At 40.4% G+C, this 15,588-nt stretch overlaps 2 protein-coding genes across 2 annotated transcripts in view; both read left to right on the top strand.

Moving 5' to 3' along the window:
* Window positions 1-15,588, top strand: part of LOC135337077 (uncharacterized) — a 60,257-nt gene that overhangs the window by 11,587 nt on the left and 33,082 nt on the right. Inside the window, exons 6-16 of the mRNA XM_064532975.1 lie at window positions 23-278; window positions 359-471; window positions 579-731; window positions 803-854; window positions 961-1,073; window positions 1,629-1,875; window positions 1,959-2,033; window positions 2,482-3,083; window positions 3,603-3,755; window positions 3,936-4,104; window positions 4,193-4,471. Coding sequence (XP_064389045.1) covers window positions 23-278; window positions 359-471; window positions 579-731; window positions 803-854; window positions 961-1,073; window positions 1,629-1,875; window positions 1,959-2,033; window positions 2,482-3,083; window positions 3,603-3,755; window positions 3,936-4,104; window positions 4,193-4,471 — 2,212 coding nt within the window. The remainder of the gene's footprint in view (window positions 1-22; window positions 279-358; window positions 472-578; window positions 732-802; window positions 855-960; window positions 1,074-1,628; window positions 1,876-1,958; window positions 2,034-2,481; window positions 3,084-3,602; window positions 3,756-3,935; window positions 4,105-4,192; window positions 4,472-15,588) is intronic.
* Window positions 6,270-10,000, top strand: LOC135337081 (uncharacterized). Its single transcript, XM_064532980.1, has 6 exons — window positions 6,270-8,272; window positions 8,489-8,632; window positions 8,839-9,013; window positions 9,101-9,199; window positions 9,379-9,822; window positions 9,885-10,000. The coding sequence occupies exons 1-6, from the start codon at window positions 8,237-8,239 to the stop codon at window positions 9,899-9,901; spliced, it is 915 nt and encodes a 304-aa protein (XP_064389050.1). The 5' UTR covers window positions 6,270-8,236; the 3' UTR covers window positions 9,902-10,000.

Here is a 15,588-nt window from a genome sequence, read left to right as displayed (position 1 = left end):
TTCCATCTATGTGTGTATACAGGAAGTCAGCGTGGGAGACGATGTTTTTCTCCTTGCCCTGCCCTTTGCCTCCGACCTAGAGGACCTTGAGCCAAGCCTCTCTTTCAAATGGAAGAAGAGAATTCCGAAAATCAGTGGGATTAAAAATGAATTGGAATTCAAGGCGTCATCAAGTGATCACTTCAAGGGGCTTATCAGTTGCAAGATCTCCATGAACCAGGTTTGCAAGAACCAGAAGTCTTTCTTCACCGTATACCACTGCCTGAAAGAGAGTGTTGGTGAGAGTGATATTAGAGCCTGAATGACGCGTGTGTGTAATCTTTTCACCTTGTACTGTATAACTGTTATCTTCATACAGAGAACTCGGTAACTGATCAGCTGTTTGCGGATGTAAAGGAAGTGATCCAAGAGATACGCTCTGACTGGTACAGCCTGGCTATAGAACTGGACATTGATTATGAAACTAGGAAGGTGAGACCTTCCTTCTCAAGTATTCACACTATTTAATTACCGTAAGAATTGTACGTTGACTTATGTTTTGTTGTGTGTGCTTCTAATTATGTAAAATTAATGAGCAGAGTATTGAGAAGGACTATCGAATGGTTGAAGACTGCTTTGAGGCCATGCTGAATCACTGGGTGGGCCGCTCTCCTCCCCCCTCCTGGTCTGCCGTTATTAGAGCACTGGAGTCTCCTGCCATTGCCCGTGGAGACATCGCAACAAAAATCAAGGTCGGTCATAAACCTTCAGTACAAGCGTGTTCAACACCCTCTATAATTTTAATATTTTATTTTATTTACAGAAAAAAGGAAAAGCTGCCAGTTCTCCTGATATTTGCCGCCTCACTCCTGAAGGTAAATTTACGTCATATACAGTGATATGCATGCGTAGTGTGTATACTAGCATTATATATAATTATAGTGCTGCACTTATTCATTTTCTTGCATCTTTTGCTTACAGAGCCCTTGAGTGTGGATTGTTATCTGAAGGTAGTAAGATCAGCCATCTGGGAGATTAGGGCAACTTGGGGTCGTCTGGGATTGCATTTGGGGATCAAAGAGGGGACACTAGATGTGAGTGTGTATCTGCGTGTGTATGTGTGTACTTTGTAACTGTAGCAGTATAGATGGATTGTTTACAAACAGCCATTTATAGTCACGCATGATAAGTTATAAGGAACATGCAAACAGTATAATTGAAAGGATTGTCATATCATCAATATTCTTTCATTGCCTTCTCTATCAGTGTACCTTATGCTGCTATTATTAACGTGCTCAAAATTTAGCTATTTAAGTTTTTTTGTTTTAATTAGCGGATTTGCAGCAAATTCATTATACATATAATTATTGATATGTAATTATGTAACATAAGGTGCATGGAGTAGAAGGTTTTGAGTCAGATACAGATGAAAAAGAGGGCTAGCTAACTAACACTCTCAAAACAATCAAAAGCATGAAAAAAATTCGTTTTGCATTCATTATTAATTTTAAGAGCAGGACTTAATTACTCTAGACAATAATTACAATTGCTAAATAGTGCCCGTTTTAAATAGTAACATTATAAGATGAATGTGCATAATGTTTGGCTGCCCATACCAGTATTAATTCACCACACCATATTGTGTTCAGGCCATCAAGAGGGACTATCGGAACGAGTCCGGGGACTGTTTCACTAAACTACTGGAGCAATGGTTGACACGATCCACCCCCGCCCCCACACTGCAAGCACTGATCAATGTACTCGAGTCTAAAGCCATCGACCGTGGAGACATTGCCAATGAGGTCCCTCACACACACAAGTTGAGGAAACTTATCGGCAGTTGTTTGCAAGAAGACATGACAATTAAGAGACCATCTGCCGCGGCCGGGGACATCTGTGAGTCAATTAGATAGTATGATAGTGTTATGCTTACGAATAGTTTTGTGTCGATTTTCTTAATAATTGACTCTTACTTTTAGATGCTTCACTAACAAGAGGCTCGGATACAGTGGAGGCAACAAAGAGAGAGTTAAAGGACATTCAACCAGTCAATTGTGAGTCAATCATTTGATCCCAAACATTTTAATCAGCCCAAAGAAGTAATTTATTTCACATCACAAAATAGTGTTATTACACCCCGAAGGTAATTTCGCGGCTTAGTGAAATCTGCGAAATCCATGAAAATATTAGCCCTTAAAAATTACCAGCTATAATAATGATAGTTCAATAGAGTGCCTCAAACTATAGTTATAGCCGATGTGTTAGCTTCTTATAACTTTTGCTCGCTTTTAACTGCTATTATAGACATGCAGCCTCTCACTGACATAATATAGAGGATGTGTCACTGGAATACCTAATTTCGCACCTTTACTGTGCATGGTTGTGGTTACACGTTATTTGACGTGTCATTGCATTGTAAACGAAACAAATGTGCTGCACGTACGCACACGTACATATACAATCATAATAATACATGGTTTCTTGTGCATATAATATCCTCAGATAACCCCGAGCCAGAGCTTGAGCTTATCAAAGTTTCTAACTGTCAGCCTTTCCACTTGCCAGGGGCAGATTTAAGTGCCAGTGCTACTGTTACAATATCGAATATGGAATGCAATTTGAAATTGGATGGTCACGGGTTTCAGCTGTCTGCAAAACAAAACACTCTTCCAAGTGGTTTGGACAAGTGCACTCTCGAAATCTCACCAAGTACCTCTGGAGACTATCAGTTTCCCGACACTCTAAAGCCCGTCAGTGCCATCTACTGGATACGATGTAAGCCTCGTGGCATCACATTTCAACAACCAATTCTTGCTCAAATACAGCATTGTGCTAAACCCGGTTCATCAAAGCATCTATATTTTTGTAGAGCAACATGTTATGAAAAGAAGCCTCCTTATGTTTTCCGAAAGGTTGATGCACGTGTGTCATTCTCTGATGATGACTTTTGTGGTACTATTGAATTGGAGCATTTCTGTGGTGTATGTATCGGTGGAGAGGAATCTGTTGACCAGTTATACACTGCTATCCTCTTCGATTACTATTCGAGTCCTTCTCATTACATTCACATGGTCATTACAAAGAATGAAGAAACTCACAAAACCGTAAGTCATGCAGTATTTATCTGCCAGGAGGGGAGTATACTATACAGACCCATGCAGAGGAGGTTGGTCATGCAGTGGTGTAACTATATAGCTACAGGAAAGAGAATGGGTTTGGAGTTTACATAGGCGCACATGACACGCGTTTTTCGAGGGAAGGGAAGTTAACGCGAAAATTAAAACTGGGAGAAACTCCCATGCATGCACTGTTAATAAAGCTGTTGGTGGGTGTGGTTTCTTGGCATTGAAGCCCAAATATTACAACCTTTATTTTGAGGGCTCTACGTGGACACAAATAGCGAAAATGTTCACCCACGAAAATTACCGCTACACAGTAGCTACAGCAGTAATGATCGTGTTACATTGGCTATCATGCATTCACTGAGCACATGCAGCCTTGTCATTATGACCTAGCTGTGGCCTCCATTATATTTATGCTCTCAGCACCTCAATAGCTTGTGCTATAAAGAATCTCGTGCTTGAAATTACATTGTTTGTCACTGGTCATGCACTGGTATACAGGAAGTTGATACTGTGTATGGGAAGAAGCAGGCGAAGAAGGGTTGCTATGTCGTATTTGATTTCAAAGACATCGGTGACACAGTTGATTTAGCACTACCACTTGAAGGCGTGTGTGAAAGTGACTGGAAAATTAAACCTCTCATGACTCAAAAAGTACGTGAGGAGTACATTATAGTGACACATGCATGCTAGTGTACTTTTCGTGGGATGGGTTGGTAACTTACTATTATATATTTCACTTATATACAGTGCATTGTGGGTTCAGTCGTGCAACATTAAATGTGTGTGTTCGTGGTAAAGCTTGATTGGAATCAAGATTCTGTTTAAATGCAGGTGAAAAAAAAACAAATTGATAATTTCAGCCCGGGTCGTGAAATTCCCTGCATACAAATGAAAGCTGAAACAGAGCAACACAAGTCAACAAATGTGTGCTATCCACTCTACCTTAATAAGTCTGTGAACCCAGACCTATATTTGTCCGTTGATGTAAACATTGCCAAAGGTAAATCAAACTGTGACAAAGTATCATCAGCCTGGTGTCCGTATGTATAGTGTATGACTATAATTATATGTGCTTTGATTCTTCATAGTCATTAAGTCGCCCTCAATAAGAAGAGACCTCCCACTAGTAAGGAAAGTGAGGGTTCATCAGTGTGTCTCTCTGACAGTACACGCTCAGGGCACAGGCCTCACCTATCAGTGGACAAAATATGGTACTCCTCTCAGAGATGAAGATGATGGCTACCAAGGTGTGTCCACTTCCTCTCTCACCATGAGACAGGCCTCACTGGAGCAGAGCGGAGAGTATCAATGTGTGGTGGAGAATGAGGGAGGCTCTGTGACGTCTAGTACATGCAAAGTCACTGTTGGTGAGATAGTTTGTAGTACTAAAAGTTTGAGCATGCCTATATATGTGGTGCATGACTGTGCATGTGTATTTTACATTTGGGTTAATACTTTGATGCAAATCTATTCGTGGTAGATACGCTTAATTATAATAGTTAGGAATGGTTTTAATATTATCCGGCATATTCTGGTATCTGGCCTGCCAAGGTGTGCTCACAAATATGTGGTAATCTCTCCCTAGGCCTAACTTATTAATTGCTGTCATGCATGCTAACTACAGTAAACTCTCGCTATTCCGGCTCTCTGTTCCAGCTCTCTGAGGTACGGACGGCCACCTCGATATATATATATATATATACTTGGTTTAGCATGTTTATACTACACAAAACTCGCTCTAAAATGTGGCCACTCGCTATTCCGTATACTGGCCAGTATAATATATATATATGGTTGCCTCAAACTATATGTTTACGGCCGGATATAACGTTGTGGATGTGGTTTGGCAGATCCAATTTGATTACACCAAGGGGCTTATGAGGAGAAGAGGGCATGCTATATTCTCATAATCATCCATGTTACTATTTTTAGGCATGCTTGACTTTTGCCACTACTGGTATATATAGTATATCCTGCCTCTGACATAAAGTTCGATGATTACATGGGTAGATAGTGAGTTGCATACCCTCGATCTTCTCTCTTGATTACACTTAAATAGAGAGCATAATGATTTATCCGGCCCGCAAGCTGTACTGTCCCAAGGGTGACCGGATTAATTAACGAAAGTTTATACTTATAGTGTTTACTTATCTCTATACCTCACAACCACAACGTAAGTCTATAACTCCACGAGCCTATTACTGTATTGGATGCACGCCTTAATTGAATGTCATGTGATTGATATAACCTTAGGCGCGTATAGGCGGCCCCTGGTTATGATAGTCTGTCAGTGCGTCTGTCTGTCTGTCTGTAATTTCTCACTTGCGTGGCTGCCAAAGTTTATATCTCAGCACAACAAGTTATTAACTTCGATCTGTCATAGAAGATTTTGTTAAACTACTTCAATATTATTATGTCGGGTTTAGCACCACTTCAGTGCTCTAGTCGTTTTTCAATATCCACACTGCAGGTAATACAGATGGAGTCCCTCACACAACCATTGAGTCAGGTATGAGATAGTGTGCCCAGTGTTTGGTTTACCGGCCCCTTATAATATACTTTGTGCTATATATATACTGTAATAATTGTGTCATGCACATATAATTATTAGTTTCTTATATACAAGGCATATTTTATCTTTACTCTATAGCGACTGCAGCTCAGTTGAGTCAAGAGTGCTCGGATGAAGCTCTTCTCCAGTTGTCTACCGAGATTGCTGGATACAACGATTACAAGTACTGGCTGGGCCTCAGTAGTGCTGAGATTGGTGCTATCGACCAGAATCCGACATTTTCAAGTGTTTCAGGGAAATTTTATGCTGCCCTAAAAAAATGGAAATCTAAAAGTGTTGATTTTGAAAATCCATCCCATTCGACAGCCACTTATTGTCGATTGGTGGACATTGCAAAGCAGCTCAAGGACGGAACAGCAATTCGTAACATCCACACAGCCTGTGTGAAACATGTAAGTACTATAATTATAATTATACTCAGTATATTTATAGTATACGTGTACATGTATACTAACTTAGTGCACTTGCATAGTATGTCTATATATAATTATGGACTATAATTATGGTGCCAGGATCTCAATATTTTTTCCACCCGCAGTGTTCCCGGCAGTGTAGCCCCGCCCCCTCCATCACCCCCTCCACCACTACCAAACCATAAACAATCTCATGAACACTATAGATCTAGTAACGTTTTGAAAATTATAAATAATTGTATTTCTGCATTTAGGGATTTATGGGTAAACCTAATGCATGCATGGTGCCATGCAGGATCTCAAAATCAACAAGTAGATCTATTTCATTATTTTTTCCACTTCCAGTCTTCCCGGCAGTGTATAGCCCCTGAGATAAACTGATTGTAGGCACCACCATCAAACCTCAATTTTTTTTATTGTGTGTAAATTCTAGGAATGGTTTCAATATTCAATTTATCATCAGATTTTATTCAAATGGGAAAGGCTCACACAAATAAGCTTTACAGCCTCTCGAGGTGCTCTCCCCGTTGCACAAAAAAAGACACATAAATATAATGTTTACATGAAGTGACGTCTAAGTGCTGACTTAAATGAGATCAAGGTAGTGCAGCTTACAATGTTTGAGGGTAAAGCGTTCCACTGGAAACAGCTATTTACATAGTATGAGTATCTGTAGCAGTTTACCCTATAGCTATAGATATAGCGTGTTTGCAGAGCAGTGACATGTGGTGTGACCTTGTTGACTGACTTGAAAGGTTATAATGGTTCAAGCGTTAACCATGACAGTGAGAGCCGGCATTTATCATAAGATTTGCTCCAGCTGTGATTCTCTTAATTGTTCCATTTGGCCTCAACCCATCTTGCTGCTGCTGCTCTTCTTTGAATGTTTTCTAAGCTTATTATCTTTCTTCAAGTGAGGCGACCAGACTGGGGCTGATAACTCCAGGTGTGAAAGTACAAGGGGTGTGAAGGCTCTTGATTTGGCTAGCTTAGATGATTTATGCATGTTACGCCTCAGCAAGTTTAAGATTTTGGTTGCCTTCAAGGTTACTTGGTTGACTTGGTCTCTCCATGTCAATTTCCAGTCTATTACAATTCCAAGGTAGATCTATTTGAAAGTTTGAACCCATTGAGATTGGAATTGTTGATGTAGTACGTAGTTGATAGTTGGTGATGGTTTTTTGTTGGAAATACACATGGTCTTAGCTATATACATTTACATTAAGCTTGAGTTGCCATGCATGCACCTGTTAGACCATTTAGCTAGTTTGTTGAGGTCAGTTTGAAGTAGTTTCTAATTCGAGTCACTAGGTGTTCTAATTTCTCTGTAGAGTACACAATCGTCTGCAAACAGTCTGGCTGTGGAAGTTACAATATCATTTATGTGAATAGAAGTGGGCATAGGATTGATCATCCCTTTGCTTCCTATTCGTTAGAAGGCGGCCTGGAACCACTTCAGCAAGTCGCCATGTATAAGACTTAAGTGAAGAACTAGATCTATGTCAAATTAATGCTTTAGAAAAGTCCAGAAAGATAGCATGGGTGGAAGCGATGTCATTTATACTCTTTGACCAGTCATCAATGGTTTCTAGTAGCTGTGACTGGCAGCTGTGGCGAGGTCTGAAGCCGTGTTGGATTGGTGATAAAATATTGTTGTCCTGCAGTAGATAGTTGTATAGCATTGTGTGAATAATTTTTTCTAGTGTTTTGACAGCGATTGATGTTAAACTGATTGGTCTGTAGTTGGTAGGTGAGTTCAAGGTCCTTTCTTGTGGAGAGGGGTAATGTTAGAAGTTTTCCAGTTGAAGGATAAGATGCCCTGTTGGATGGACATGTATAGTATTGTTAATGGTGAAGATATATATAGTTGAGCAGCACCCTCTAGGAGGAGTCATCCCGGTTACCCGGTCAAACACAGCATTTTGCTAAACCCGGTTCATCAAAGCATCTATATCGTTTTGTAGAGCAACATGTTCTGAAAAGGAGCCTCCTTATGTATTTCAAAGGGTCGATGGACACATGTCATTTTCTGATGATGACTTTTGTGGCACTATTGCATTTCTGTGGTGTGTGTATCTGTGGAAAGGAGTCAGTTGATTTGTTATACACTGCTATCCTCTTTGAATACTCTTTATCATTACATTCACATGGTGATTACAAAGAATGAAGAATCTCACAAAACTGTAAGTCAGTATATATATAGTCGTATTCATGTATATATACACACCAAAATGTGAGATCATGCAGTGTGTTAGAATAACTGATTGCTGGCTATCACGCATTCATTGAGCACAGGCCTAATTGACCTAGCCTCTAAATACTCATTACCATCTCAATAGCTTGTGCTATAAAGAATTCTCGAGCTTCTAAGATCATACATTGTTTGCACTGGTATACAGGAAGTTGATAATGAGTATGGGAAGAAGAAGGGTTGCTATGTCATATTTGATTTCAAAGACATCAGTGACACAGTTGATTTAGCACTACCACTTGAAGGCGTGTGTGAAAGTGACTGGATACTCAAACCTCTCATGACTCAAAAAGTACGTGAGGAGTACATTATATATAGTGACACATGCATGCAAGTTTACTTTTCGTGGGACGGGTTGGGAACTTGCTATTATATATTTCACTTATATACAGTGCGTTGTGGGTTCAGTCGTATGTAACATTAAATGTGTGTGTTCGTGGTAAAGCTTGATTGCATTGGAATCAGGATTCTGTTTATAAATGATGTTCATGCATGCAGGTGAAAAAAAGACAAATTGATAATTTCAGCCTGGGTCGTGAAATTCCCTGCATACAAATGAAAGCTGAAACGGAGCAACACAAGTCAACAAATGTGTGCTATCCACTCCACCTTAATAAGTCTGTGAATCCAGACCTATATATATATTTGTCCGTTGATGTAAACATTGCAAAAGGTACGTATACATCAAAGCATCATCAGCTGCAGTGCATGCATGTGCATGTAAATACCATAATATTATATCTATAATTATTGTACACAGCCTCTACTGTACTGACTGATGCTGTACCATCTTATGTCACTGAAGAAGGAGATACCTCACATGATGTCCTCACTTCATATCCACACGCCATTCACTCAGGTACGTGTGTGGATCAGCTACGTACATGCATGTACACCATTTACAAACTTCATTGAATTTCATTCTGTATAGCTATATATACTTGCTATAAAAATGTCATGTTTATACGTGAAACAGTATATAGTTCTGTTTACTATCGGTGAGTCCGCTTATTAACCACACCCCTTTCCTTCTCCCAGGAGCTGGTGGACCGAGAACTGTGACTATCGAGGAATTTAAGAAGCGTACGAAAGTGACCGACTCTCAACTTGACACTGAAATTAAAGAGACTGACATGATTGATCTGGCAGCTCACTTCGACAATGTAGAGACCTACCCTGTACAACTGGGACTGAACCCTGCTGAACACCAAACTGTTAGATCCTTATCATTTCAATATGATATTCAAACCGCAATGGACAAGGCCTTGAAACTGTGGAGACAGCATAATCCAAGGGCCGCTACTTACAAAGCTCTGGTGATGATGCTGTTGAGAATGGGAAAGGAAGCAATTGCTGTTGCCGTTTGTCAGTCTGCCGTGACAGCTATTCCAAATGCAACTTATATCTCACCCGACAAGAAACAGGATCATGACTCCAGTATGCCCAGTATATACCTCCACAAACATCTGTATCAGCAGCTAAGTAAGTGAGACAGTATATATAGTCATGCATTCTATACTGTCATGCAATCATTTCATATGCAGGAAACTTGTGGTGTTGAGAAAATCTAGCTATCAAACTATGTTAGTATTTGTGCTTATCATAGTTCCCATTATTTGTGCCTATCTTTTTCTTAAAATCTTTTAATATTAAAAATTTGGCTTAATAAAAGAAAGATATGCAAACATGCTCCACCCTTAAACATACACCATAACAAAACATCTTTCCACATGAATGTTGCATGGAATAAACATTCTTTTGCGTTGCATGAGTGTTCCTTCATAGTATAGTACCTCCTCTGTAAGTCCAAGTGTGGCCTGCCACTTTAGGGAGATGAAGTCTGGTCCAGAGCACGCTACTGCATGGTCGAAGGTGCCTGTATGCGTAGTTAGGGAAACTTACACGTACTAGATGTAATGGGCCTAATAATAATTTCATAAAAACCAAAGTATTACTAATTACAGCTCTTGTTAGTAACTACAGACCAATATCAATACTTGCTATAATTTTAGAGAAAACATGTTAAGTCTCTTTGTCAGGAACACCTGTGCGACCAGGCACCTATATCTCCAAGGCATTGGGGCTTCATGTCATCACGCTCATCTGTCTCAGCCCTATTACAGGTGATAGAAGACTGGAGTAGAGCCCTAGATCAAGGTCAAGAAGTATGTGTAGTTATGTCAAAAAGGCATTTAATTCTGTCCCCCATGTTACTCTTCTGAAACATCTTCAGTCACTTAATTTTAACGAATATTTACTAAACTGGTTGCATAGTTACTTACTGGAGAGGAAACAGTTTGTGCATGCATGGGAATTGATGGCAGTAACTCAGGCAGCTTACATGTTCTTTCAGGTGTGCCCCAAGGTTCGGTTTTGGGTCCACTATTGTTCATTACGTACATAAACCAAGTCACATGTTATCTCTCAAGCCAGTAATAATTAATATGTTTGCTGATGACATGGCCTTGTACATGCGCAGAGTTATCACATCTTCTAATGACTACGTTGATCTCCAAAATGACATTACAGAAGTCTCAAATTTTTTGAACACCAAACTCAATCTTGGCAAGTGTAAGTTTATGTCTGTTTCTAAGAAAACATCACGCTCATTGAAGGCTCCAACTCTACTTTTAAATGGTTGTGTACTAGCAGGTTTTTTACTACAAGTACCTAGGAATTACCATAGCGGCTGACTTGAGCTAGCACACTCACATCAACACCATCTGCAATAAAACAAGGAAGTTAATAGGACTACTACATCGCCAGTTCTCAGGCAATTCTTCTCCAACAACACTATTAAAGTTGTATACATCCTTTGTGAGACCACATCTTGAATACGCTTCCTCTGTGTGGAACCCATTTCAGAAGTTGGAAATCAACAATCTAGAAAAAATCCAGAGATTCGCTATGAGAGTCTGTTTGAAGAAATGGAATATGAGAAGTGAAGAATTGCTCAGGCTTCCTTCTCTGCAGCTGAGGCGCCTTGCTGCTGTGCTCTGCCACCTGTTCAAAATACTTCACAATCTGACTGACTGCCCAAACAATCCAACAACTAAAAGAAATATGATGTACAGCAGCAGAAAAGTTAACTGTTTCTCTCTGGTCCCCTACAAATGTAGAACATCATTGTACAAATTCTCCTTTTTTCCTCATGCAATCACAGTATGGAATCGAATAAGCTGGTTAGCCACAAGGAATTTGCTCTAGTAGACTGTGCTAGTATATGTTCATTTAAGTCATATTTGTATTCTCACTTAGTTGACATGTTGTAGCTATTAAAACGTATGGGTTTTAATTTTTATATTATAGGACACTCTTCGCCCTATAGCTTTATAGCTATTTGTTGTATCCTTGCAATTGCTAAACCTTTAATAAAAAAACTAAAAAAAAAAACTAAAAAAAAACTAAATATCCGCAGTCTTCTCGGTGATTTAGCTCCACCCCTCCACGATTTTGTAGGCAATCCTGGTTTCATGAATTCACACACAGCGGGCAGAGCGATTTTTTTAAATTAAATTACCACTCCACTCCCTGTACCCGTCCAATTCTATTTGAACAATCATAACACTCACTTTTCAATCTGTTCGTCTTTTCTCTATGACTATTTATTGTATTCAGTCTAGTAATGCGTGTGCATATGTGGGGGGTGGTTGTACTGTGTGGAATGTAACAATATATACATGAATAATACTGTGAATCATGAATAACTTGTGGACTGCAGAAAAAGTGGGCTGATTCTATACACTCATGCATGTATGGTTATGTCAACATTGTATTCTCTTCTTTCTATAACTATAGCTAGATCGAATAATTATTATGTCAGTGATCCAGTCACCCCCTCCCGGACCTCCATTCTATCTGCAGTCAAGTAAAGGAAAAGACATGCCAATCAAGATGAGTGGCTCGGTACAGAGTGTTGTTATCGGTGACACGGTGTATGTTGGTGGAGGGCATGCAGTCGATGATCGTGATATGTGTACAGTGATGAAATTCGAGCAAGATCAATGGAGCGAACTACTAAAGTACGCTGTCAGGTGGTTTGCTATGACATCACTCGCTAATCGACTAGTGTTGGTGGGAGGATACGATAAAGGAAACGAGAAATCAACTAATCAGCTTGCAGTATTTGAATCAGGAGAATGGACTCACCCGTACCCACCAATGAACATTGCTCGTTATTCCTCAACAGCTGTCTCCTTCAACAACCACATCATTGTAGCTGGTGGGGAGGATAATGGTAAAAGACTTACCTCCTCTGTGGAGGTATTGGACGTGGCATCAAGAAGATGGTACATTGCTCAGTCACTACCTAACCCACGATCAGAATTGAAATCGACTCTCATAGAAAACACCCTCTACGTAATGGGTGGAAAGGGTGACGCTTGGCTAATCAATTGCAAGACAGTGCATCATGTCGATATCAATGAACTCATTGCAAAGGCCCTTTCCAACCTGGACACACCCACTCTCTGGAATACGATAGAAGACACACCACTCTTGTTCTCAGCTCCTCTCTGTATTGGGAGAAAACTATTAGCCGTTGGTGGACAGGATGAAAGTGGCGCTACATATTCAACGATCGACCTCTACGACAGGAGGGCAAATCCCTTCTGAATGGAAACAGGCGAATGTCACTCCCATCCCCAAGACATATAATTCAAAATCACCATCCAACTTCCGCCCAATATCAGTCCTACCCGTTCTTGCCAAAGTCTTTGAATCGTTTATCCATCAGCAGATCTACTCCTATCTAACTGCACACTCTCTCCTACACCCATGCCAATCTGGATTCCGACCATCCCACTCCACGCAGGACTCGCTCCTAAAGACTGTTAATGACTGGAGGATTGCTCTGGATAGGGGCGAATATGTTGGTGCAATCCTTATTGACCTCAGTAAGGCATTTGATTCAATCAATCACGCCATCCTCCTCAGTAAGCTCTCAGCTTACGGACTTATTGACACTGAACTCAACTGGTTTAAAGACTACCTGACCGGCCGCATGCAACGAGTCTGTGTTGATTCAACCTTCTCCAACTGGACTACAATTACCAGAGGGGTTCCCCAGGGTTCTATCCTCGGACCATTGCTATTCCTGATTTATGTCAATGACATGCCTAGTGCCATCGACAAGTGCTCGATCAATCTGTACGCAGATGATACCACACTTTACCACTCTGATAGTGACCCCAGAACTGTCCAATCAGCACTCAACAAGGATCTCGAATTGACTGCCAGATGGATTAAAGCCAATGGCCTTCGAATGAACATTGAGAAAACACAAATGTTGACACTATCCAGGAAATCGATACTTCACAGAGGTATATCGATAAATGTTTCACTTGATGGTACTGATATCCCCCAAACGGACTCAGTCAAGTATCTCGGAGTGACGATTGACAAAGACCTCAACTGGAAAGCTCATACGGAGCAAGTACGTCGCAAATCACTGGCCGCACTCTCAACAATCAAACGCTCTAGCTCCTTCCTACCAAGCAACACCCGCAAACTATTATTTAACAGCCTTGTTCGCCCCCACCTAGACTATTGCTCAGTGATATGGCATTCATGCAACTCTACCATCAGTAAGAGAATTGAACGTATACAGAACTATGGAATGCGTGTGATATTGGGAAAACCTCCACGCACCAGCAGCTCACCCCTCAGGGACCAACTTGGCTGGACTACACTCCAAGAAAGGCGGCAGAGGTTTATGCTCACTCTAGTTCACAGATGTCTGCTGAACCTTGCCCCTCCTTACCTGAAGAACAAGTTTAAACTCAACTCGATACTGTACAACATTGGGACCCGTGGATCAGGTAATATCCACCTAGGCCAGCCAAACTCTGAACACTACAGAAGGAGCTTTGAATACTCAGGTGCTCTGCACTACAACCGTCTCCCGCTATCCTCAAAATCATGCCCCACCTTAAAGTTGTTCAAAACCTCCCTGAAAACCCTACACATTACAATCTAGGAGAACACCTGTCATATATGAATTAATTATCTATACGTATGTTTTATTTATTTATTTTTTTTTCTTTTCTTTTATATAGGACCTGCATGAAAACCTACCATTATGGTGGATGCAGCATTCCTATCCAAATGAAAATTTATCTATCTTATCTATCTATCTATGTAAAACCTACTGGTTTTACTAATAGGATTTTTAATCTGTTGTGGATTCACTTTAGCCTATTTAGGTAGGGGAAATCCGGTTCCCTGGCTGTCCAAAGATCTTCGGTGACACCACCACATATGATGCACATGCAGCAGATGTTGTTGTTGGCATATAAACTCACACTGCACATTCACTTTAGTCTTAATTTAAGAATTCAATTCGCTGCCGGCATCAGGGGAGCATGCTCGCACCCGGGACGCTTCCTAAGATCTCCTGTAGACCTAATGAGTGCCGAATGTGGCCTCATTGGCTGTAACTAACTGGAACCTCACAATTAGTGTGATCTATCTATTATTTTTGTACATGTACATGTATTGGCACTTGTGTGTTTATTAAAGATAATTATGGATTATTAGTAAGTACACATGCATGGTACAGACAAACTATACTTATATACATACTCATTTGCTTCTCTCTATTGTATAAAGAGGATGACTTATTGTCATAATAACTGAAGAAGATGCATGTATATACACAGCTACGTTCAAACCTCGAAACGAAGGACAAAACATTTTGTTGTGTACCCTCGTTGTTGCATACTATTGACAGTATATTGGTACGCAATGGCGAGACACTGCAGATCCTATAATGACTGCTTACGTGAGGGTTTGAAACAATGGCTAAAAGGTGGAAAGATTATCTGGGAAGATGTGGTGCAAGCTCTGTCCAGTCCTTAGTAAACTCAAACGGTATGTCCACAAGGGCCACTTATAGTTTATTGTGGATCCACTTTAGTGTGCTCCGGGTTATTCGTGGGTAAAATATTCGTGATTTGAAGTTCTGACCACGAATATTTTACCCACGAATGAAGCGACCTTTTCTATACCTTTACCGGCAATCTGAGCAGTAGATCTAACCACGAAAATATTATCCCACGAAGTGGCTAAATATTGCTCACCACGAAATGTTTTGCCCTCAGAAAATTTCTGGCTATGCGGTACAATTGTGAACTGATGCGAAGAAACCAAACTGAACGCACTTCATAATGATTCAGTGAATACCAAGTATATGAACCGTAAAAATACTGTACCTAATGGGAGGGTCTGGGTCACACGATACCCGACTGG

This window comes from Halichondria panicea, chromosome 6, assembly GCF_963675165.1.
Source record: "Halichondria panicea chromosome 6, odHalPani1.1, whole genome shotgun sequence".
Lineage (NCBI taxonomy): Eukaryota > Metazoa > Porifera > Demospongiae > Suberitida > Halichondriidae > Halichondria > Halichondria panicea.
This window is presented reverse-complemented; position numbering and strand designations above follow the sequence as displayed.

Coding starts and splice junctions, on each gene's coding strand:
- LOC135337081 (XM_064532980.1), top strand. CDS start 8,237: ATGGTGATTACAAAGAATGAAGAATCTCACAAAACT. Junction 8,273..8,488: donor ATGAAGAATCTCACAAAACT/GTAAGTCAGTAT, acceptor ACTGGTATACAG/GAAGTTGATAATGAGTATGG. Junction 9,200..9,378: donor TCCACACGCCATTCACTCAG/GTACGTGTGTGG, acceptor TCCTTCTCCCAG/GAGCTGGTGGACCGAGAACT.